The following is a 24416-nucleotide window of genomic DNA, read 5'->3' on the forward strand; positions in this document are numbered from 1 at the left end:
GGGGACCTTCCCTAGCACTTTTTTACGTTTTTTTGGGTCAAATAAAAATCCTTCGGTCGGTCGCTTAAAATCTTTTGCTTTTGCGCTAAAATCCTTCAAATTCAATATTCAAATTCGAAGGATTTTACTTTGAGGGTCAAATTCGAAATTCGACTCTTGATAAATCTGCCCCTTAGTGAATATTGTGTATTTTAAATAGAAAGTTCATATTATGTGAGGAAATGTGCATACTTAAAGTCATTTAGCTTTGTATTAGGCATGAACTCTCTTGCTAGTGAATTCAATGCAGTTACATTTAAAACTCCACATTTTTAACTCATATATCAAAAGTATGATTTATTGACTTATACTTACTTTTGAATTATCCCTATTATCATCTTGCAATATGCCACAAACCTAACCACTTGGTTATAATAATATAGCAGTTATTTTCTATTCCCCAGGGCACAAGTGATAGAAAACAAATTGTTGCAAGATGGTGCCCCTTAGTGCTCACTCAAGAAGCACTTGTGTCTTGGTTATCACTATGAACATGATTTATTCTATTGTATAACTTAAATTAGACCTAAAGTCACAATCACTTGGGGGTTGCCAAATGTTAGCTGGATCAAACATCCACCTGCACCAGACAGACAGAGATAATTCTGCATAAACAAAATAGTCTAAGCATCCAGTTTATTTTTGCTTTTAAGCCTACTTGTTGCTCTCTGCATCAGATTCACTGAGTGGAGAAAAGTCAGCAATAAAAGTCAATATCCCCAGCCTTAAGCTAGCTATACACATACCAATATTATCATAAAAAAATATTATTGCATTAGGGGGCATGGCTAGACCTGGAACGGCTCTGTTTTTCACTTACCTGTTCCAGCCGTTCTAGCAGAGGAAATGATGGGAAAATCTCACAGGTCCAAACCGTAGAAGGAAAAGACTCCTGGGAGGAAGTTGCAAGCAGCGAGATGTGTCTGAAGAGGAAGCTGAAACCAACAAGGAGCAATCAGAGGGGGAGAGTGAAGCTGAAGAGGATTTTGGTATGCAGTCCTATATTGCTAACCTGCCATCTAAAGCTGACATTAAGGAGATGCTGTAGGAGGTAACTTCCACTATTAAAAAGAGATACATGATATAAAATAGACATGATTTCCCTGGCTGCACACATAGAGGATGTAGATGCAGACTTAAGCAAATGCACAGCTACCAAAAAGCTATTTATAAGCACATTCAACAACAGGACTTTGATATACAAGAATTGCAGAGACAGTTGGAGGAACAGGAAAAAAGGGACAGGAGAAACAACATTAGCGCTAGAGGGGGTCCCTGAAGTGGTGCAATCAAAAGAAATTCATACTGTTCTGAAACAAATTGTTAACAGCATACTAAACAGAGACCCCACAACAGAAATTCAAATTGAAATGGCTCATAGAGTCCAGAAACCCAAAGCGGCTCCTTTAAATGCCCCAAAAGACTTCCTATGCTGTCTACATAATTTCTCTTTAAAAGAAGAAATACTGTCAAAATCTTAAGAAGTCAGCCATTTGTCTTATGAGAACAATGCTAACAAACTATTTCAAGATCTATCACGGACAACTTTACTCAATTGGAAAATGCTGAAACCACTCACTGACTTACTGAGAGAGCAAAACATTCCCTACAGATGGGGATATCCTTTCTCCTTATCCACAAGCAAAGATGGCAATACAGCAATGATTCGCTCCCCCCGTGGACACAAAATTGTTCAGGAAAAAAACGACATCTGTCTAATATTGATCTCGCGGGCTGGATCCCACAGCAAGGCAAAATACCGGATCTGACTTTTGAACTTCAAGGGGAAGGGACACAGACTCACACCCATAAAAGAACACCATGGACACTGAAGACGCAGAGAGAAAATCTGAGACCTATACAAACTTCCTCTGACTAGAAACATTTTTCTATGTCATCAGAACCAAAAGCCTTTGGACCCAATAAGATCTGGGTTAATGGTGAAGTATACCTAAAGTTTTAAGATAATGTTGATGAATTTGTTTCTCCTAAGGAATATATAAGAGACTAAAAACCGTATTTAATCCCTCTGCCTAACTACAAAGGGCTAATTAAATCCATTGAACAGTTATGTAATATTATTAATTTACCTGGTTATGCATAGGGAAGGCCCTATGCATAACCTATCCCATAACTTTGAAATTTGAATAAAAAAAGATCAACCGAAATTTATTAAAAAAGCAGAAGTTTTTTTCTTTGGGTGAATAGTCCATATTCAATGGAATTGGAATAGTACGGATCAAAGTAAAAGCGCATTAGATCGAATTTGAATCTAAGTTTTTTTTTTTAAAAAAACTTTGATTTTTCAAAGTCCATCAATTGACTCCAAATAGGTTCTAGGAGATCCCCCATAGGCTAAAACACCAATTTGGCAGGTTTTAGATGGCGAATGGTCGAAGTTAAAGTGACAGTACATGATAAATTTCAATATTCAAATTTTCAATTTTTTTTTTCAAATTTAAATCGAATTTGGACTATTCCCTAGTTGAAGTACACAAACATTAGCTCAAAACTTTGACCTTTGATAAATCTGCCCCATGTAGTAACTGATAAATTGCTTTCTAAGACCTACAGTATAAACTTCTATTAGCGGCTATTCCTCAAAACAATATAACCTTCTGTATGACTTGGGAAAGTGAATTGAAGATAACTCTAACAGAGAGTATGTGGAACGAAAATCTTTAAAACTATACACAAAACAAAACTAGAGCTTTCAGAACTAGCGAGGCAATTTCTAAACTGATCACTAGATGGCATTACACACCCATTAAATTAAGTAAACTACATCCTAACAGCTCAAATAAATGTTGGAGATGTAATCAATTTGAGGGAACTCATACACACATATGGCTCACATGCCCCGTCATGGATAGATTCTGGAGAGAGGTATTAGAGGCCATAAACAGAGTAACATGAAATAACTTCAAGATGCAATATCGCCCTCTAATTATGCTCATGTGCTTCGAGCAGCAAAAGCTGTAATCCCCAAGAAATGTAAAACAACGACTGCACCCACATCAAATGGTTAACCAAAAATAACAAAGTACTAAACACTGGAAAATGTGGTCCCCTTAAATAAACTACCTTAGGAATATCAGATTATATAGTATATACCTTGGTAAACTAAACTGACTAGGACCTAGTAGGATATAACACCCATACACAAACCCTAATCACATCAAAGAACTGTCATTGTAACCACATGGTGTAAATGTATAGAATTACCTGATACTATATTAGAGTTGTCAGATTTGCTTCATTATTATGTGGGATTATACTGTTTATTTCATGTATATAATATCCCTCTCCAACCCCCTCTTTTCTATTTCTGTAACCCCTTCCCCTCCCCTTCTTGTGAAAACTCATAAATAAAGAATTACAAAAAAAGGGATTATTGTATATATGTAAGCATATATTTCATAAACATATAAAATAACAATTCTGTAAAGTAAACAGCAAATACATTATAAAAGTCTAATAGGAAATCTTCTGTATATACTTATTTTAATGCAAGGAAATCAAAGAATCGTGAATTTAATATAGTTATAAAATAAACACTAGAACAAAAAGTGCCTAAATACAGAAACACTGTTTAGTTTTCTTTCATCCCCATTATTCTTTATCCTTATATCATTTTGCCATTATATTGTTAGAAAAACTGGTCTGATTAAGATGCTCTGATTGCCACCCCATCCCCATATAAGTTTATAGAAGACATAATGCCTATGCATTTTGTTTTGATTTTGGTAAAACATTTGATACAATACCACAGAGATGGTTATTCGTGAAATTAAGGAATATCAACCTGGAATATAATATTGTACTTGGATGGAAAACTGGCTATAGGATAGATTGTAAGGAGTGGAGGTTAATGGCACATTTTCTAATTGGACCAGTGTTGTTAGTGAAATATACAGGGGTCTATCCATGCTCTTTTTACTTTTAAATTGTTTCTAAATGACCTTGAGGTGGGCAGTGAAAGTACTGTCTCTGTTTTTGATGATGCTTTTATAAAACTATAATGCAGGATATTGCTGCTTTGCAAAGATGTAAATTGGGGAACTGGGCAGCAAATTAAATGCAAGTTTATGTAGAAAAAAAAAAGATAGGGGTAGATTTATCAAAATGTGAGATAGAGCTCACAATAGGAAAACTCACCCGTTTCTATTGATTCCTAGGGGATTTTTGAAGCATATTTATGATTGAGTTCACCTCAATCCTCTAGGAATTAATAGAAATGAATATGTGAGTTTTTCTGTGGTGAGCTGTAATCTCACATTTTGATAAATCTGCCCCTTGTGGTGTGTTGAGTAGTCTCCTTAATTAAGAAGGATTAGTGATTGTTTGTGGATAACAAGCTGTGTAACTGTTGGCACTCAGTCGCTACTAAAGCAAATAAAGGACTGTCTTGCATAAAAAGGGATTAAATTAAGGAAGGAAAACATAATGTTACCTCTTAACTAAATTTTGGTCAAATTGTAACATTTTTGCTTAGATTCTTACGAAAATCATTATTTAAGCCTATTATCATTTAGAAAAACAAATTGATGTATATATTTATTTGTCTCTTATCAGGGTAATCAGGAAGGAACAGCACCTCCTGACACAATGGCGCAGTCGTATGCCTCTCCTCAGTTTGCCCCAACCCAGAATGGAATCCCAGCAGAATATACAACTCCACATCCAGCTCCAGACTACACAGGGCAGACAACAGTTACAGATCACACGTTAAATTTATACCCTCCAGCGCCAACACACTCTGAACAGAGTGCCACCGATACAAATGCACAAACTGTCTCTGGCACAGCAACAGTAAGTTTCTAATATATTCTGTTTCTTAACTGTAACACTGTAATACTAACCAGAAATAATAGTGGTCAGCTAATGTGGTATGTGCTGGGGAAAATATATTTAAATAGTTGATTATTTATTATCTAATGTATTACCTTTTTAGTCTGTTTAAATCTGTGTATAGTCTTTATAAATGTATGTGTTAAAAGATGGAAGAAACTTAAATGCAATGTACATTTGGTTAACAAATTGAGATATACTGTGGTCCAAGCATGTTTGCTCAGGTGTTAGTAAAATATATTAATTGCCCCCAAACATGTCTATGTTGAGCATTTTATTTGCACTATGTTCATACAAAAGTATATATGAAACCTTGCTATTTATAAAACATTGCAAGTACAAGGACAAATGCTTCATTAGGTACTTACCTGGAGCTCTCGTAGCAGCCACTTATGAAAGGGTGCTTTCTGAAAGCATATTTATAGGGTAGATGCAGGTCAACTGGTGGTAAAGTATAAACCAGTTTGGAACAAATAAAAGGTAGCAAAGGGATTTCTCTTGTTTTTGTGTTAAGTCTATATATAGAAGGAAGTTTATAAGCTACAGGTTCTGCTTGCTGTGTTAGTGTTGTTGATAAACTGTACTTCACCTTTGTAAATACATTTCTTTGCATTTACTAGAATTTTCAATTAAGATCTGCCTCGCTACCGAACATGTATGCACTCGTGGCAGCAGTAGGGTGATTCAGAGCAGTTGCTGAAATGCTTAAAGCCTGGAAAGCTCAGATTCCTAAGCCTCAAGAGATTTTGGGAGATATATAATAAAAGTCAGTAAGGCAATAGATATTTGCAGTCTGAAAACTTATTGCTTTGCTCACCCAATTTTTCCTTTGCACATATTTAATATAGCTTTTGCAAACCTGGAAAGTGTTTAGCGACCACATAGTTATTCAACTACTGTATGTTCTTATTCAAAAAGTTAATTTTTCTCCAAAAAAGTATACCACCTTTAAAGGAGAAATAAACCCTACAAAGTAATGTGTCTAAAAATGCCATGTTTTATATACTTAACTTATTGCACCAGCCTAAAGTTTCAACTTCTCAATAGCAGCAATAACCCAGGATTTCAAATGTGTCACAGGGGGTCACCATCTTGAAAAGTGTCTGCAACACTCACATGCTCAGTGGGCTCTGAGCAGCTGTTTAGAAGCTAAGCTTAGGGGTTGAACCAAATTTACAAGCAGAAAATAAGGATGGCCTGTAATAAAAGCAGATGCCACAGGGCTGTTATTAAATTCTGATTTTAGTTGCACTGATTTCTAGTCTCATGTGGTAATTACATATCTGAATTAATTACTAATCAGCCTTATATTGTGATAATTTATATTTTATATGTACTGTATATTGTGTAAGTCAATCCATAAACTCGTGTAAGTCCATCCATAAACTCAGTAACTGACAGCAACACAGATCATTGCAGTGAATCAGCAGGAAAAAAAAATGAGGAGCTACTGGGGCATCTTTTTTGGCACAGATCTTGGCTGCTAAAGGGCTGTGGTTGCCTTGTGCTGGTACAGAACCCCAAAACACAATGTACAACATTTCTAGCCTATTTCTTTAGTTAGGCTTTAGTTCTACGTTAAGTAGGCATTACAAGTCAGCTATACTCTGAAAAAAACCATTGCCTAAAATAAATCCTCACATGATCATAGTAATAGCACAATTTCCAAAAAGGTGGGAAAATTGGACGTATTTCAACATTCTGCTGTAAACAAAGCAGATAAATGATAATAAAGAAACAATGGTGTTTTTCAAATTGAAGCACATGAGAATGACCTACTGCACAGTGAATGCTCCCACACACATTCTAAATGTAATGTAATGTGTTTGAATTAATTATATTATATTAAAATGAACATTATTTTATTTAATTAACTCCTATCTGGATAAAGGAAACCTCCTCTTAGATTTTTTCGTTGAGTAAAAGAGTGCACCGCAAGGGTGTGTTGGGGATAACAAAATGCAACACTATATAATATTTTTCGTTTGCCTCCTCCATTGATCTGTCAGTGTGTTATCCCTGGGCGAAAAAATTAATTGGCATAATTCCAATTTTAAAGAAGGGTTTATAGACATAACCTGGTAATTATAAGCCTTTGAGTTTGACATATGTGATATAGAAGTTATTTAAAGGTTTGTTAAGAAATTACATTCAAAATGATGTCTTGGAGCGTGACCCAAGCATAACTAATTAGCATGGTTATAAGAATTACAGATCAAATGAATGTGATAACGATAACAATGTAGTATGTTGTTGGATGGCAGTGGATTTGGTTACTCAGATTTTGCAAAGCTTTTATTACAATGCCACAAAATTTTATGCCTTTTTATCTCTTGCTTTGGTGGCATTATTTGTACATGAATAGAGAATTTGTGCAGAAAGAAATTGTCAGTGGCACATTCTCCGATTGGGCCAGGGTTCTAAGTGGTGAGCCCCAGGATTTAGTATTGTGTCCAAAGGAGGCAATTTAAAGGAACTTATCAGTGTTTGCCAAAGCACAGACCTATACAGAACATGTGAATCCAACCAGGGTATTTCATCCTAGTATGGGGATCTTGACAAACTGCCGTTCTGTGGAGCTAAGACAGATGATGTTCAGTGCCATTAAATGCACATGCATATGATTTAAAAATATTCAGGTTATTTATACCCTATCCTACAATAACAACTATTCTAAAAAAAGTGAAGGGCCTAGAAATACTTGTCAATAATAGACTTAATTGTAAAAAGCAATGCCAGACATTATGTTTACCCATATAACTATGAAGATTTTCATTCATCCAGGTCATGGTATATCTAGTATAGGTCTATCTAAAAACAACTGGACTTGCTGAGTAATCAATGAAGACGTTTCACTACTCATCCGAGCAGCTTCTTCAGTTCAACTGACTGGTGTGGGAATATAAACTCTTCCACTAATCCAGTTACAATGGCACATTGTAACTCTTCAAAGAGGTGACATCTGAAGAAATTCACAGAGGTGTAGATTCTATGTAGTTGTGATAGGATTATCCAATGTGTCATGCAACTCCTAGATACAGGTGTTACTTGTGAAAGTTGCATGAATGGACGTGTGATGTGTTCTGAATCCAACGGGGTACAGATGTTAGAACAGCATTGTATGTAGCAGACAAGTGGTGTTGAAGGCCCCCGCCTCTGTTTAGAGATGGTCTCTCCACCTTGACATGAATTGCCTCTTTCACACCTCGTTCAAACCAGCGGTCTTTTTTATCCAAGCGAATGGCTCAGCACAGGAGGGAGAACTCTACAGGGCAAAACTCAGCTGTCTTTCTACACTTAAAAGACAAGGGACACTCCTTTGAAGATAGCAAGGTCCAAATCTTGGATAAAGAAGACCACTGGTTTGAATGAGGCGTGAAAGAGGCGATTCATGTCAAGGTGGAGAGACCATCTCTGAACAGAGGCGGGGGCCTTCGACACTTCTTGTCTGCTATATACAATGCTGTTCTAACATCTGTACACCGGCGGATTCAGAACACGTCACACGTCCATTCATGCAACTCTCACAAGTAACACCTGTATCTAGGAGTTGCATGACACATTGGATAATCCTATCACAACTACACAGAATCAACACCTCTGTGAATTTCTTTAGATGTCACCTCTTTGAAGAGTTACAATGTGCCATTGTAAATGGATTAGTGGAAGAGTTTATATGACGAAAACTTCCCACACCAGTCAGTTGAACTGAAGAAGTTGCTCGGATGAGTAGTGAAACGTCTTCATTGATTACTCAGCAAGTCCAGTTGTTTTTAGATTGACCTATACTAGGTTTACCCATATAGTATCACCACTATTTGATCTGCACTTCTCCTCTAGATATGTTTATGTGATTCTTAGTTACCCAGAGAAAATTTGACAGTAATTTCTTAAATTATGCTTGAATAAATAATGTTAGAATTACATATTTAGAATATCGAGCTAGGGACACAACTAGAGGTAGGGGGGAGAGGCAAGTGCCAAGGGCAAAATGGGGGCACTAGACATGTAACTCTTTTGTCCCTACCCTAGTCTGGGCACTTGTGAATGTGCTTGTTCATGCACCATGAATGAACAAGCGACAGGCATGTGGACTGACAAGCATGCAAACTAACACACACACAATTGAGTGCATGTGAATGAATGAGCACAGTGCCATCACTGAGGTGGCCGGCCGGGTTGCCAAGGGCACCCATCGGTTTGGCCCAACAGTGAATGCATCAGATAGTTTGTACGGCTATATATGCTTTAGAAAACAATGTTCTCTATCTTTAGAGACCCTTTTAGAAACCCAGCCTACTTCATGGTAGCAAAAATCATCACACCCAAAAAGTAATGCAGAAGCAATGAAGAATAGAGCAATGCTACTTTGGGCTAATAACTTGTAAAAAAAAAAAAATCAGTGCTTGTGTCACTTGCACATGCATTATACTGTGTATACATAGTACTATCAATACTGCTTAAGAGTGATAGAGTTGTAAGTTACTGTTGTGTAATGGCTGCATGAGTCTGCTAATACTCTACTAATCCTCGGCTACCAAAACATAACAAATTGGCGACGAGAATGGGATCTCTTTGCTGCATTAAACCTACAATTAGTTGATGATCTACTACAGTACCAGTGCCTGCCACACTGCAAGTGTCTAAAATTTCACCACAAAGCAACACTTCACTGGGTTGTGCAAAGAACTTTGTACACAAAGTTAAGTTGAGACCAGATGTAAAACCAGTACGCCAGAAATTGAGGCGATTGCCCAACTCTATAAGGGAGACTGTCTCACATGAACTAAAGAAACTGGTAGAGCAAGATGTGATTGAAAAATCAGAATCCTCTGAATGGGTTTCACCAATTGTTGTAACAATGAAAAAAACTGGAGGTATTCAATTGTGTGTTGATCTCCGTGAACCTAATAAAGCAGTTGTTATGGACAATCATCCCTTGCCACACATAGAGGAAATATTTTCAGAACTCCGAGGAGCAAAATTATTCTCTACTCTGGATCTTCAGAGTGCTTATCATCAAGTATTACTGCATGAGGAAAGCAGAGACCTCACTGCATTTATCACCCGTGATGGTTTGTTTCAGTTCAAGCGTATACCTTATGGACTGGCTTCAGCACCGAGTTGTTTTAAAAGACTGATGTCTTCTATACTCCATGGCATACCCGTTGTAGAATGCTACTTGGATGATATAATTGTCTATGCTCCAACTATGGATCTTCATTACAAGTACCTAAAAAATGTTCTGAAATGCATGATTCTGCAGGACTGAAACTGAACCTTTCCAAATGCCACTTCAGACAAGCTCAGCTGTCATTTCTGTGTCATATAATTTCACAAGATGGATTAATGTCTGATCCTGACCATGTCAATGCTGTTACACAAGCACCTAGTCCATCTGATTTCCAGACCTTACATGGTTTCTTAGGTTTTACTTCATGGTATTCTAAATTTATTCCCAACTATGCTTCAGTTGTGGAGCCACTTAGAGCACTACTACGTGGAACTTTAAGTCTGGTGTGGAGTCTGATCAACATAGCTTTGAATTAGTGAAACAGCTAATTGTGAACAGTCCACCACTAGCTTTATTTGATCCTGCACTACCCACTATGGTTACTACAGATGCTTCAGACTATAGTGTTGGTGCAGTTCTCACACAGATCCATGCTGATCATACAGAGAAAACTGTTGCATTTGCACCCAGAACACTTACAGAGACAGAGCGTAAGTATTCAACTGTTGAAAAAGAAGCTCTAGCATGGGTTTGGGCAACAGAAAAATGGAGAACCTACCTATGGGGTATAGAATTTACCTTATGCACTGGCCATAGCCCTTTAATGACACTGCTTACAACAAAGGGACTAGGAAGAGCTGGAATGCGTATAGCTAGATGGTCAGGAAGGCTACTGAATTTCAACTACAAAATGCAATACAAACCAGGTTTGAAAAATGTTACTGCTGATTGTTTGTCACGTTTACCTTTACCTGCAGCTTCTGATACACTGGATGAGGACATAGAAGTTGTAGCATTGACTGATTTACTATCATCTACAGTTACAGCTACAGCAAGCTTGCCTCACGTGTCCAATTCAAGTAAAACTACGGGACATCTTACAAAGCAAATGGCCAAATGCTGAGAAGAAACTCAGTCCTGATCTTCAACCTTACTACAGGATTAGACATGAACTGTACTTAGTAGATGGCTATGTTGTCCGTGGAGCTCACCGTTTACTGGTACCAGAGACCTTGCACATACACCGCCACTTCAGCCAGTACCATTCCCTGATTCAGCATGGGAAAGATTTGCTATTGATATTGTGGGTCCTTTTACAGATGCTCCTCTAGAATGCAGATTTGCTATAACCTTGATAGACTATTACAGTAAATTGCCTGAAATTGCATTTGTTTCTCATATAACATCAGCTACATTAGTTACTTTTCAGTCTTCAGCAGAGAAGGTAATCCAAAGGAGTTAATATCAGGCAACAGACCACAGTTTGTCTCATCTGAGTTTGAATTCTTTCTGAGAGAGAGAAATATTGTGCATAGGAAATCTTCAGTGTATTACCCACAAGCAAATGGAGAAATCAAGCGATTCAACAGAAGTCTGAAAGAAGCACTACAGACAGCAAATCTTACTGGGAAATCTTGGAAAGTATTTACAACAGAGTTCCTAGATAACTACAGAGCAACATGCCATGCAACAACCCAGTCATCTCCAGCTGAATTATCACAAGACAGATGTGCACTAAGTTACATGTTGCAGACATCAAGCTTCCTCAAAATACTGTGCCTACAAAATCGTCTACTGCTGACATTGTCAAACGTCACCCAGCCATATGCAAGGTTTATATGGACAGAAAAATTGGTGCAAGAGAACTGCAATTTCTGCCTGGATCTTTAGTCAGAATTAAGAAACCAGGACTACTGAAACAAGGACAATCTAAATTTACTACACCATTTGAAGTAAGACACCAGCGAGGACCATACATATATGAATTGTCTGATGGTCGCATATAGAATGCAAGTCATCTTGATCCTGTTAGGAATGACTTTGGAGAAGCTCCATTTGATGAAGGACATTTTCCTACCCCTGACGCTAACTGCAATGGGCCTGAAGAAATTGAACCTCTAAGGCGTACTGAGAGAATCAGAAAACTACCTGCATGGACCCAGGACTATGTGAATAATGCATAATATTGCTTTAAGATACATACTGTTTAATTGTTGTTGTTTATTACATCTGCCCAAATGCTTTCCTACTATAGGGGGAATATGTGGCGTTTATACAAATGGCCCACAGGTGTCACTGTGCACATGAGTTATACTATATATACATATTACTATCAATACTGCTTAAGAGTGATAGAGTTGGAAGTTACTGTTGTGTAATGGATGCATGAGTCTGCTAATAAAGCACTGTTATACTCTACTTATCCTCGGCTACCAAAACATAACACAAAGGATACATAAGTAAGATATAATCAATATCTACTGTCTACTGTTGCTCTGATCTCATTCTCCTTCACTGAAATAACTTTATTTTATCTGAATATCAGCATATGCAATACGCATACATGAAATAGAACACAAAAGAGTAGGTTCTAATTTATTTATAGCTTGTTTGCATTTCATATTCTCATGCACTGATAAATAATGTTCAGCGTCTGTTTTCAAAACAGTTTTTCTTGAAAACATTAAACCACTCATCTGAGATGCTTCTTCAGTTCAACGCATGAGTGGTGAAACGTTTTTAAGAAAAACTCCAAATGTCCAGTTGCCTTTGACTTAATTCTGCTAGATGCTGTATATCAAGACCTGGATAAATGAGAATCTTCATAGACATATTCCTACTCCCTATACCTATTTATAAAGGAGATACATTTACAAGTGTACATAAATGGTATAAATATATGTTTAGCATGTATTCATCCTTGAATATGATATAACAGTAGTGATCAACAATTTTTTCCCCAGCAAAATTCTGCATTTCACCATCTGTGAATTTTTTTGTGAAACTGAATCAAAAATTTGCAATGGAAAAATTTGCAGCGATAAAAAAGATCCCAAGACAAAAATGTCGCCATAAGAAAAATGGTTATTGACTTTAATGCATTTGGAGAGAGAAAAATGGTTGTGCGCATAAAAAATGCTGCATGTAAAAAAAAAATGTTGACGCCCATTGATTTCAAGGTGTTTTACAAATTTTTTTGCAGTTTCACAAATTTTTCAGCAAAACGGGACAAATTAGCTCATAACTATATAACAGCCTTCATTGTGAAAATGTCATATAAACGAATGCTTAATCTTTCACTGCATGATACCAGTGATGGGCGAATTTATTCGCCAGGCGCGAATTCGCGGCGAATTTGTGCGATTCGCCGCCAGCGAATAAATTCGCGGAATGCCTGTGAAAATTCGGCCCAAAAATTCGCCGGCGTCAAAAAAAAAATAATTTTTTTGAAAATACGGGCGCCGGTGTAAAAAACAGGCGCCGGCGTCAAAAACGAGACGCCGGCGCTGTTTCGCAAATTTTTCAGCGAAACGACGCAAATTCACCCATCACTATATGATACAATTCAATTTCACAGCAATTAATCCAGGTTTGTGTGATCAAGGATAACCAAAATGCCTCATCACAATGCAATTACTCATATTTGGGGTGTTCTCATTTTATGAATGTGAATGGCATTCAGTTAATTGAGTGTAATAAAGTCACGAAAACATTTGCGGGTGGCAAAATGAGGAAATTCGCCATGAATCCATGTCTGGCAAATAAATTCGCCATCAAAATTGATCAGCAGTACTTTTTATTTAGTCCTACATCACTTAGAAAGACCTTTTTGGTTGTAATCAAGGCAAATTGGCCCAGCACTGGCTGTCATGGACAGCTGCAACAGGGCAATTTATCATGTATGTTTGTAAACAAGCCCCACTGAGTACTAGGTAATGCTACAAAGTCCAACACGTAGGGGCAAATTTACTTAAGGTCGAATATCGAGAAGTTAAAGGATTTAGCGCTATTCGTTCGATTCGAAGGATTTTAATCCATCGATCGAACGATTTTTGTTCGACCAAAAAAAGATAGCTAAGCCTATGGGGACCTTCCCCATAGGCTAACATTGACTTCGGTAGGTTTTAGGTGGCGAACTAGGGGGGTCGAAGTTTTTTTAAAGAGACAGTACTTCGACTATCGAATGGTCGAATGGTCGAATAGTCGACGATTTTTAGTTTGATTCAAAGTCATAGTCGAAGGTCGAAGTAGCCCATTCGATGGTTGAAGTAGCCAAAAAAAACATTCGAAATTCGAAGTTTTTTTCCCTCTATTCCTTCACTCGAGCTAAGTAAATGGGCCCCTTAGACTGTAAGCCCTACAGTGCAGGGACCTCCATCCTTTTGTCTCTTTGACACTAAGCACTTACCCTCCATAAGTTCGCCCAGGGGCAGACTTAGTGCCTTTTATTAAATAACCCCTTATATCTGTATTGTAACTATACATTATATTTATATGTATTGTATTTTTGTACTTATTTGTATTATTATTACAATGACACCCTGTTTGCCCTCCTTATTTTTTGTTCTGCTGTACAGTGCTTTGCCCTCAAGGAGTGCTATACAAGTACAAATATACATAGAGTACATACAAATAACAAATGTAGATTTGTAAATACAATAATAGTAGTAAAACAACAGCATTTTAAAGCTACCCAGCATTGCACTGTCAACCTAAGAAATTATTGAAATTATTTTCTATTTGGTTTGATAAGCAAAATAAAACTTTGTTTACACGATGCCCATTCCCATGCACTGACTAGACAAGTAGTTGGTAAGGAGAGATGGTGGATGTGGGGAGTGCAGTGACATCTAGGAAGCATAGAATGGAAAGTGAAAGTAAGTGTCTGCTCAGCCTCCCCACCAAGGCATAGTGGTGGGGAAGGCAATATATGATTGAGATTTTAAAATACCCCTATTACAGGTATGGATGTTTTAATAAAAGAAAAATTGGGGTTTTATGTTTCATTAAAAAAGGACTTTTATTATACAACTTTTTCTGTCTGAGTGACAGGTCTCCTTTAAAGTAATTGAATCATTTTCTTTTTTAAACAAAGTACTCTGCAAATGTGCGCTAAATTCCAATATTGTAAAGAGGTGGTTTTTATTTTCCAATTTCCTGGGATGGGAGGTTGAGCAAACAACCTGGAAAACAGCTTGCTAGTTTGGGCAGTGGGGCAAGGCAAGTAGTGAGACTTGAAGTGAATTAGGAGACCAATTTCAGGAGCTGCGTGTCATAATATTTTGCCACAGTACAGTATGTTGTTGTAAATGAATGCTTGTAGAGTATTCAACGTAGAAACCTACTGACAAAGCCCCATCAGTCCAGTTTTTGGTCACCAGTGCTCCTTAAGAGAAAGTAAAAAGAAAAGTAACTAAGTAGATAAAAATAATTAAATGCCTCAGTTGCAAGGAAAGGTGGGCTAAGTTGGCATTATTTACACTGGAGAAGAGGCACTTAGGAGGAAATATAATAACTGTGTATAAATATACAGTACAAGGAGACCATACAATAAACTATCTGCTGCATTATTCAAGAGCAGGCCCTTCCAGCAGACACAGGGGCTTTTATTCAGATTAGAAGAAAAAAGATTCAATTTTAAGAGGCAACAGTTTTTTATTTACAGTGAGAACTTTAACGCTTTGGAATCCTCTCCCTAAAACAGGCAATGGCAGATTTATTAGATGTGTTAAGAAAGAGTTGGATACATTTTTAGTTTTAAAAAACACAGGGATTGTTTCAATCAGCATATAGGTTTAAGATTGGGTTTTTGCCTTCCTCTGGCCAACTAGCAGTAAGGCAGGTTTACTTAGATAACAAAGGTAAAACATGAATAGTCTTTTTTTCAAACCCATCTACTATGTTATTATGTATGCTAAAATGTGTCTATGCAAAGTCACCAAGGAGTTTCATCATAACCTTACAATGTTTTAGCAGATGCATCCCCAGTATCCCTAATTGTTTTGTTATCAGTCGTAAAATAGATAGGTACATCCATGGTCGAAGTTTGTGAATGATTCTATTGTTAGAAAGTTTTATTTCTAACTACAGTATATACAGAATCTGCAACTGTTTTTGCATCTGGGTATTTACATAGAAGATGTAAATTGAGATATGCCTAATTTAGATATTTGTGTCTACGTTTCTACATGTATTTTTTTTTTAAACATTCTTTATTTTCAAAATGTTCAAAGGAAAGGGATACAAAAAGCAAACACAATTCAGTTAATACACTTTTCCCTTTTCACAGCAGGTTAATTTATCAATAGCACTGCAGCATTTAACCTAGTAAATTGACATGTTCTATATAACTCAGTCTAGTAATAACAGTAATATGGCCTGCAAAACTTTCTATCATAATTACACAAATACTCAAGTACCTGTAGATACCTATCTTTCAAAAAATAAAGGAATGTTTCGACAAGTGTTTAGTTTAGTTGTTGTTTTTGAACTTATTCCTCATTTCATGCTTTGCAGGCATTATGTTATCTATGTTATGTCAACTATTAACCATTTACAGCTGTGTAAACAGTTTTTTCACATTATTCTGCATTAGCACAACTCTTTCTTTTTAACCATGGCTTCTTTTAATTCTGATTTCAGAAAATGCTTTTTTTACCCTTCAACCTATTCTTTTTTTATGCCCTGCTAAAAGAAACGACATTGCTGATTCAAACAAATTGATCTGGCAGCTTTGATATAGTCTCTGTGGATGAGAGTTGATCCGTGTTGCCTTGCCAACATGGATGCCATTTTCTTCTGACTCTCCTTAGAGCCAGAGGAATTTGTGTACTTTTATCTGTTTGCAAATAAGGTTTAGTGCAAATCTCTTTCAAATCCCCGAAAGTCTTTGTTGTCACACAGAAATCTAAACATCTATCCTGTTTAGCAGTTAACACATCACTTTCTGTCTTCTAATAAACTCACTTCTATGTAAATTAAATATTATACATTTAGATATATTTTTTGTTATCTCTCATTTTGATAAAACTTTTTTGTTATTAATTAATGAATGCAGCCTTCAATATTGAATTCATTATTCAAACAAAAAGGACTGAAAGCAAAACAAATGGGTCTAATAATATATTTGAAAATGTGTTTCAATGCGTTTTGCAAAATTTTCACTGTTTCTCAAATTTGACGGCAAAGTGAAATGGGACAGATTTGTTCATCACTATCTATCATCTACTGTGTCTATCTACAGTTTATAGTAAAATTAGAGACATTCCAAAGTGACTGAAGTATACAGTATAGCCAACTACATTAGAGGCTATGGACATTTTTTTCATGGCACCATGTTTCTGCTTTGGGAGGGCAAAATCACATGCATTTGTCACTCAGTATACTGCTACACACATACTACATTGTAAGAAAACCTCCTATTCACTGTGCTGCAACTGGTTTTTCATTGTTTGAAAATATTTTATTTTATTTTCATGTTAAACAAGTGATAACAGTATGACAGCAAATATTATGCAGATGAAGAAAGACATGTTGTAATCTATACAATGGCATAGTGTTATTAAAAACGAAATACCATTTAAAGAGACTGCCAACAACTAACTGAAATTAACTAAAATTAACTAAGCCAGTGGATGTACTGTATACATATTGAAAGAAAGAAAGAAAAATGACCATTCGTCGACTGGAATGTCTGAAAGCGCATCTTACAATTGGAGAAACCGTCCTATTTGTTCACCCGTATTAGAATTACAAGCTTCAAGATAAGGAGACCAAATCATTTTAAAAGAGTCTATAGAATTATTTCCTTTGGTTTTGGTTAATAAGGCTTCTTGCAAACCAAGCTGGTTCATAAAAGAAATAGCATCTGCCAACGAGGGGGGTTCTCTTTGTAACCAAGAATTAAATAAAGCTTTCTTGGAAGCAGCTAGAAAAAAAAACTGTCTATAATTTATTTTCATGGGAAATAAAATTTGAGTTAGGAATTAAAGAAAACACCACATTATCTAGATGCAAAAAAACAAAGTACGGAAACAATTTAATCCTTATCTTCAATTGATAATTCAAAAACCCAATGATTTCCCTCCAATATAGATCTATCTTTGGACAGGACCATAGGTAATGGAAAAGTGACACATTAGTCTCGTCACATTTAGGACAGTATTTAATAGGGCTGTTAGAGGAATTTGAAAACAATTTTCCATAGCCTATCTGGGTAAGTTTAAAGTGTTGTATCCTCCAACTTTCTGCTATAATTAATTTATTGTAATCCCTAATAGATTTTACCAAATCTGAGGGAGTTATTTGACAAAGTAAAAATTCAGACCATTTAGTGGAAGGTTTCGATAACAGGTGTGGATCTGTACTATAGACATTCCAAATTTTTTTAGAAAGAGAACTAATAGAGATCAAACCAGGGAATTCCAAAAACTCTGCTAAATTGTCTGCAAGCAACTGGTTTTTCAAAAGAAAAAAGGTTCCAATGTTGCAAATTTCTTAAAAACACATCTGTGATTTTTTACATTACCTCTGCATTGGCCACTTTGGATGTAGATAATGAATTCTATTTGCCTGTAATACAGAGAAGCTTTGAGATAATGATGTACTAGGCATGTCTATTGATACATACATGAAACAGGATGTGAGAGGAAAGAAATGTGTCTATTTACAACCTAACTGGCAAAAGTTTCATTCAGCATAAGGGCTATTTTACAAACAATGGGCAAATGTGTTTATGTGCAGTAATGCATAGTAACCGATAAGTGATACAAGTCTCTTTACATTTTGGGATCTCTATATGCCGTTGGAAAATACAATGCATATGCAAACTGGTATAAACACCTATAGCATTCATATTTATAATACTTTTATTTTTGTACCCAAGAATATATGAAACATAAGTTGTTGTTAATTGTTTTTAATGTTTTTTTGAGCTTTTCTAAAAACTTGCAAATGTTATCAACAATTTCGAATAAAAACATACTCATTTTGAGTTTTTTCACATTATGTATATTAAAATAAATATGTCTTACTTTTAACTTTTATGACATCAAATGCAGGTAGTTTGGACTGTTTGCAGAGACAGAAGTGTCAGCCATAAAAATAGCCACTAATTATAGTTTAATTTTTTCTTCTTTTACTTTTATATTTCTGAAATTCTTTCTTTGTTCCCAACACCATGTGGAATATAAAAGAGCAATGAGCTGCTGTAGAATGCAGCGACTCTATACACAGATGGTTATTGCTCCAGATCTGCTGCTAACCCTACTGATGAATTGTCAGACATATCATTGCTTCCAGGAGAGAGTCAATGAGATATTTTATATACTCAAGATACTAGTTTCCCAGAGTCCTGCATCATGTTGTATAACTGCAAAGCGTTTTGTTGGTTTTGTGGCAGAAAGTCCCTGATTCCTTGACTGCATGAGCAGTCCTGGGTAACCAACTGTCGTGATTGGCGCCCTTTAATTCAGAACAAGTGCTAGGCTCCCGGTCTCTGCTCAGTCTTCTGACTTTAGCAACCGCCTTTGGCTTTGGGAGGAGCCCTCAGCTACCAGCCGCCAGGTCTTAATATGAGGGGAGCAAAGCAAGAGTTCTGGATAAATAAATGGGCACGTTCATTATCAAATTTAGGAGGGAACTCAACACCAACTTCACAAGGAGCAAGGTCAGCCAGGCCAGGATCGGTACAGTCAGAGTTTAAGCAAGGTCAGACAGACAGTGGTCAGTACAGGCAGAGTTCAAGCAAGTCAGTCAGGCAGTGGTCAGTACAGGCAGAGTTCAAGCAAGACCAGACAGACAGTGGTCGGTACCGGCAGAGCTCAAGTAAGACCAGACAGACAGTGGTCGGTACCGGCAGAGTTCAAGCAAGTCAGACAGGCAGTGGTCAGTACAGGCAGAGTTCAAGCAAGGTCAGACAGGCTGTAATCGGTACAGGCAGAGTTCAAGCAAAGTCAGACAGACAGGGATCAAAACCAGAGTATAACAGACAGATAAGTGCACCCAGGAACTATCAAAATAGTCCTAACAACGGCCAACGAGTTTTGGCCTGAGGCCCCTTTAAATTTTTAAACTTCACGCCAAAACACAATGATGTTGTGACACTCAGCACGTAAACCTCGAAAGTGCGTGCCGCATGTGCCATAGAACCCAACGCTGGAGGTGAAGAAGGAATAGGGCTGCGAGCATCCCCACCAGGAGCGCCATGGGCGGCCCCGCCGGCCCCTAGTCCCCGCTAGACCACCAGGGTGAGCCGCTAAACCAACCTTGGTATGAGCAAGTTTTTTTCCCTTTACCGTTCTGGTCAGGCTCCGGAGTGGGTAGGGGAACATAATGGGTGGTGGATGTGGGATGAATTGCAGGTCAGCGGATCCAGATTAGGCATTTACAGAACCAGAAATACTGAACAATTAAATTATTTTATATGCATTTAAATATATTCTGTTGGATAATGGATTACATTTTATATCTGTATTTAAAGATAGTGATCCTTTAGTTAAGATTTAAGATAATAAATAGATAATGTTAATGTAGTATTTTCAAGTTGTTACATACAGTATTCAATAAATACAAAAACATGGAACTGAAAGTTTTGAACTCAAATAACCAAAGCTCTGGTTCAACCTACTGTATGTCTAGACTTTCTGACAAGCTTCTTGTTCCTCCTGTATCTCAGAGAATCGAAATGCACTGAATATCTGCAATGAAACAAGAAATCTGCATATATCCTGCTGAGAATGCATTTTTATATGTAGGGTCATTAATTTCCCATTAAAAATACATTTTGAGTGTAGCTCTGAAAGTCTCTTCCTATGGCAGATTTGTAAGTAATCAATTCTGTTTCAGCTTGAAAGTTAGATCAGTTCTTATTATTATAAATCTCAGTTTTTTTGAAAAGGGCACGAAAAGTTTATACTGAAAGTATTATGTAGGTGCAATAAATATGGTCATTCACAAAATGTTGCTGTATTTGAAACAGAATGTAAGTATATGTAATGTCCCTGAATATGCCCTCTAACTATGATTTTTGCGGTTATTTCCTTGGTTTTGTTTTCATATAGAGCAGAGCCATATTTAGGAATATGCTTGCATTTAGACAGGGCTGTTATCAGAAAATCATATCTTCTGCTAATACAAATATACCATCAGGGCACTGCTATATCATACGAAACAGTAATAAATATTCGTTTTCAGGGTAGCAGTAATGACTTAGACCTTTATGTCTGTAATCCCAGAGATGCATAAATCTGTATACATACATATATAACATTTTCCAGGTTGGTCAGGAAGCATGTAGGTGAAGTTCAGTGGAAAAGAGAGAGGCCATTCACATGTGAGAAGGGTAAATGTAGAAAAGCTGTTTATTGGCAGCCAGTGAACCATTAAAAAAATGGCCAATCTGCCAATCCTTTTGTGATCTACAAATGCCAGTTTGCACGTCCACTGTGAATAGAATAGCGACTGCCACTTACAGTGTATTTGTTGGAAAAGAATACTTTATTTGTGAATAACAATTGTATATAAAAGACAATCCCCACCCCAGTTTCTATCTTTGCATCTTTTATAAAACTATTTCATTCCAGTGATATACTAAGGGGGTTATTTACTAAACTCCGAATGTGAAAAACCGAAAAAATTGTGTTTTTTTAGTATAAAATCTGAATTTTTAGTGAAAAAAAAATCACAGTTGTTTTCAGAATTTATTAAACCTTGAGGATGGAAAAGTCAGAATGTGAAAATCCACCATCTCAGACCTGTCGAGGTTGCATATAAGTCAATGAGAGAAGTCCCAATGATTTTTTGATGTGCGCAGGGTTTCGTGCAATAATCCAAATTCCTTGACTGCATGAGCAGTCCTGGGTAACCAACTGTCGTGATTGGCGCCCTTTAATTCAGAACAAGTGCTAGGCTCCCGGTCTCTGCTCAGTCTTCTGACTTTAGCAACCGCCTTTGGCTTTGGGAGGAGCCCTCAGCTACCAGCCGCCAGGTCTTAATATGAGGGGAGCAAAGCAAGAGTTCTGGATAAATAAATGGGCACGTTCATTATCAAATTTAGGAGGGAACTCAACACCAACTTCACAAGGAGCAAGGTCAGCCAGGCCAGGATCGGTACAGTCAGAGTTTAAGCAAGGTCAGACAGACAGTGGTCAGTACAGGCAGAGTTCAAGCAAGTCAGTCAGGCAGTGGTCAGTACAGGCAGAGTTCAAGCAAGACCAGACAGACAGTGGTCGGTACCGGCAGAGCTCAAGTAAGACCAGACAGACAGTGGTCGGTACCGGCAGAGTTCAAGCAAGTCAGACAGGCAGTGGTCAGTACAGGCAGAGTTCAAGCAAGGTCAGACAGGCTGTAATCGGTACAGGCAGAGTTCAAGCAAAGTCAGACAGACAGGGATCAAAACCAGAGTATAACAGACAGATAAGTGCACCCAGGAACTATCAAAATAGTCCTAACAACGGCCAACGAGTTTTGGCCTGAGGCCCCTTTAAATTTTTAAACTTCACGCCAAAACACAATGATGTTGTGACACTCAGCACGTAAACCTCGAAAGTGCGTGCCGCATGTGCCATAGAACCCAACGCTGGAGGTGAAGAAGGAATAGGGCTGCGAGCATCCCCACCAGGAGCGCCATGGGCGGCCCCGCCGGCCCCTAGTCCCCGCTAGACCACCAGGGTGAGCCGCTAAACCAACCTTGGTATGAGCAAGTTTTTTTCCCTTTACCGTTCTGGTCAGGCTCCGGAGTGGGTAGGGGAACATAATGGGTGGTGGATGTGGGATGAATTGCAGGTCAGCGGATCCAGATTAGGCATTTACAGAACCAGAAATACTGAACAATTAAATTATTTTATATGCATTTAAATATATTCTGTTGGATAATGGATTACATTTTATATCTGTATTTAAAGATAGTGATCCTTTAGTTAAGATTTAAGATAATAAATAGATAATGTTAATGTAGTATTTTCAAGTTGTTACATACAGTATTCAATAAATACAAAAACATGGAACTGAAAGTTTTGAACTCAAATAACCAAAGCTCTGGTTCAACCTACTGTATGTCTAGACTTTCTGACAAGCTTCTTGTTCCTCCTGTATCTCAGAGAATCGAAATGCACTGAATATCTGCAATGAAACAAGAAATCTGCATATATCCTGCTGAGAATGCATTTTTATATGTAGGGTCATTAATTTCCCATTAAAAATACATTTTGAGTGTAGCTCTGAAAGTCTCTTCCTATGGCAGATTTGTAAGTAATCAATTCTGTTTCAGCTTGAAAGTTAGATCAGTTCTTATTATTATAAATCTCAGTTTTTTTGAAAAGGGCACGAAAAGTTTATACTGAAAGTATTATGTAGGTGCAATAAATATGGTCATTCACAAAATGTTGCTGTATTTGAAACAGAATGTAAGTATATGTAATGTCCCTGAATATGCCCTCTAACTATGATTTTTGCGGTTATTTCCTTGGTTTTGTTTTCATATAGAGCAGAGCCATATTTAGGAATATGCTTGCATTTAGACAGGGCTGTTATCAGAAAATCATATCTTCTGCTAATACAAATATACCATCAGGGCACTGCTATATCATACGAAACAGTAATAAATATTCGTTTTCAGGGTAGCAGTAATGACTTAGACCTTTATGTCTGTAATCCCAGAGATGCATAAATCTGTATACATACATATATAACATTTTCCAGGTTGGTCAGGAAGCATGTAGGTGAAGTTCAGTGGAAAAGAGAGAGGCCATTCACATGTGAGAAGGGTAAATGTAGAAAAGCTGTTTATTGGCAGCCAGTGAACCATTAAAAAAATGGCCAATCTGCCAATCCTTTTGTGATCTACAAATGCCAGTTTGCACGTCCACTGTGAATAGAATAGCGACTGCCACTTACAGTGTATTTGTTGGAAAAGAATACTTTATTTGTGAATAACAATTGTATATAAAAGACAATCCCCACCCCAGTTTCTATCTTTGCATCTTTTATAAAACTATTTCATTCCAGTGATATACTAAGGGGGTTATTTACTAAACTCCGAATGTGAAAAACCGAAAAAATTGTGTTTTTTTAGTATAAAATCTGAATTTTTAGTGAAAAAAAAATCACAGTTGTTTTCAGAATTTATTAAACCTTGAGGATGGAAAAGTCAGAATGTGAAAATCCACCATCTCAGACCTGTCGAGGTTGCATATAAGTCAATGAGAGAAGTCCCAATGATTTTTTGATGTGCGCAGGGTTTCGTGCAATAATCCAAATTTTTTGGTGTTTTCTAGAAAAAATCCCAAAACATTGTGAAAATCAGATGAAAAATCTGAAAAATTCATGGGAGTTGCAGACAGCATTACTTACTTAACACAACCCAATTATAACAACCAATTATAGACACAGACACATGCATGGTGGAGAATGGCCGCAGCTGTTGTTTATTAAATATCATATCAATCAGAACATTAACCATTGCTAATGATACTAATACCTGCTCATACATATATTCCCAGCCAGCCTCTGCATC

The 24416-nt window shown here is 37.0% G+C and overlaps 1 protein-coding gene across 9 annotated transcripts in view; it reads left to right on the forward strand.

The window, feature by feature from the left end:
• LOC108701881 (RNA binding protein fox-1 homolog 1) overlaps positions 1-24416 on the forward strand; it is a 375478-nt gene that overhangs the window by 195520 nt on the left and 155542 nt on the right. For all 9 annotated transcript variants that reach the window (XM_041575880.1, XM_041575881.1, XM_041575885.1 and 6 more), the window contains exon 2: positions 4615-4851. In XM_041575880.1, the coding sequence (XP_041431814.1) occupies positions 4615-4851 (237 nt within the window). The remainder of the gene's footprint in view (positions 1-4614; positions 4852-24416) is intronic.

This window comes from Xenopus laevis, chromosome 9_10L (assembly GCF_017654675.1).
Source record: "Xenopus laevis strain J_2021 chromosome 9_10L, Xenopus_laevis_v10.1, whole genome shotgun sequence".
Lineage (NCBI taxonomy): Eukaryota > Metazoa > Chordata > Amphibia > Anura > Pipidae > Xenopus > Xenopus laevis.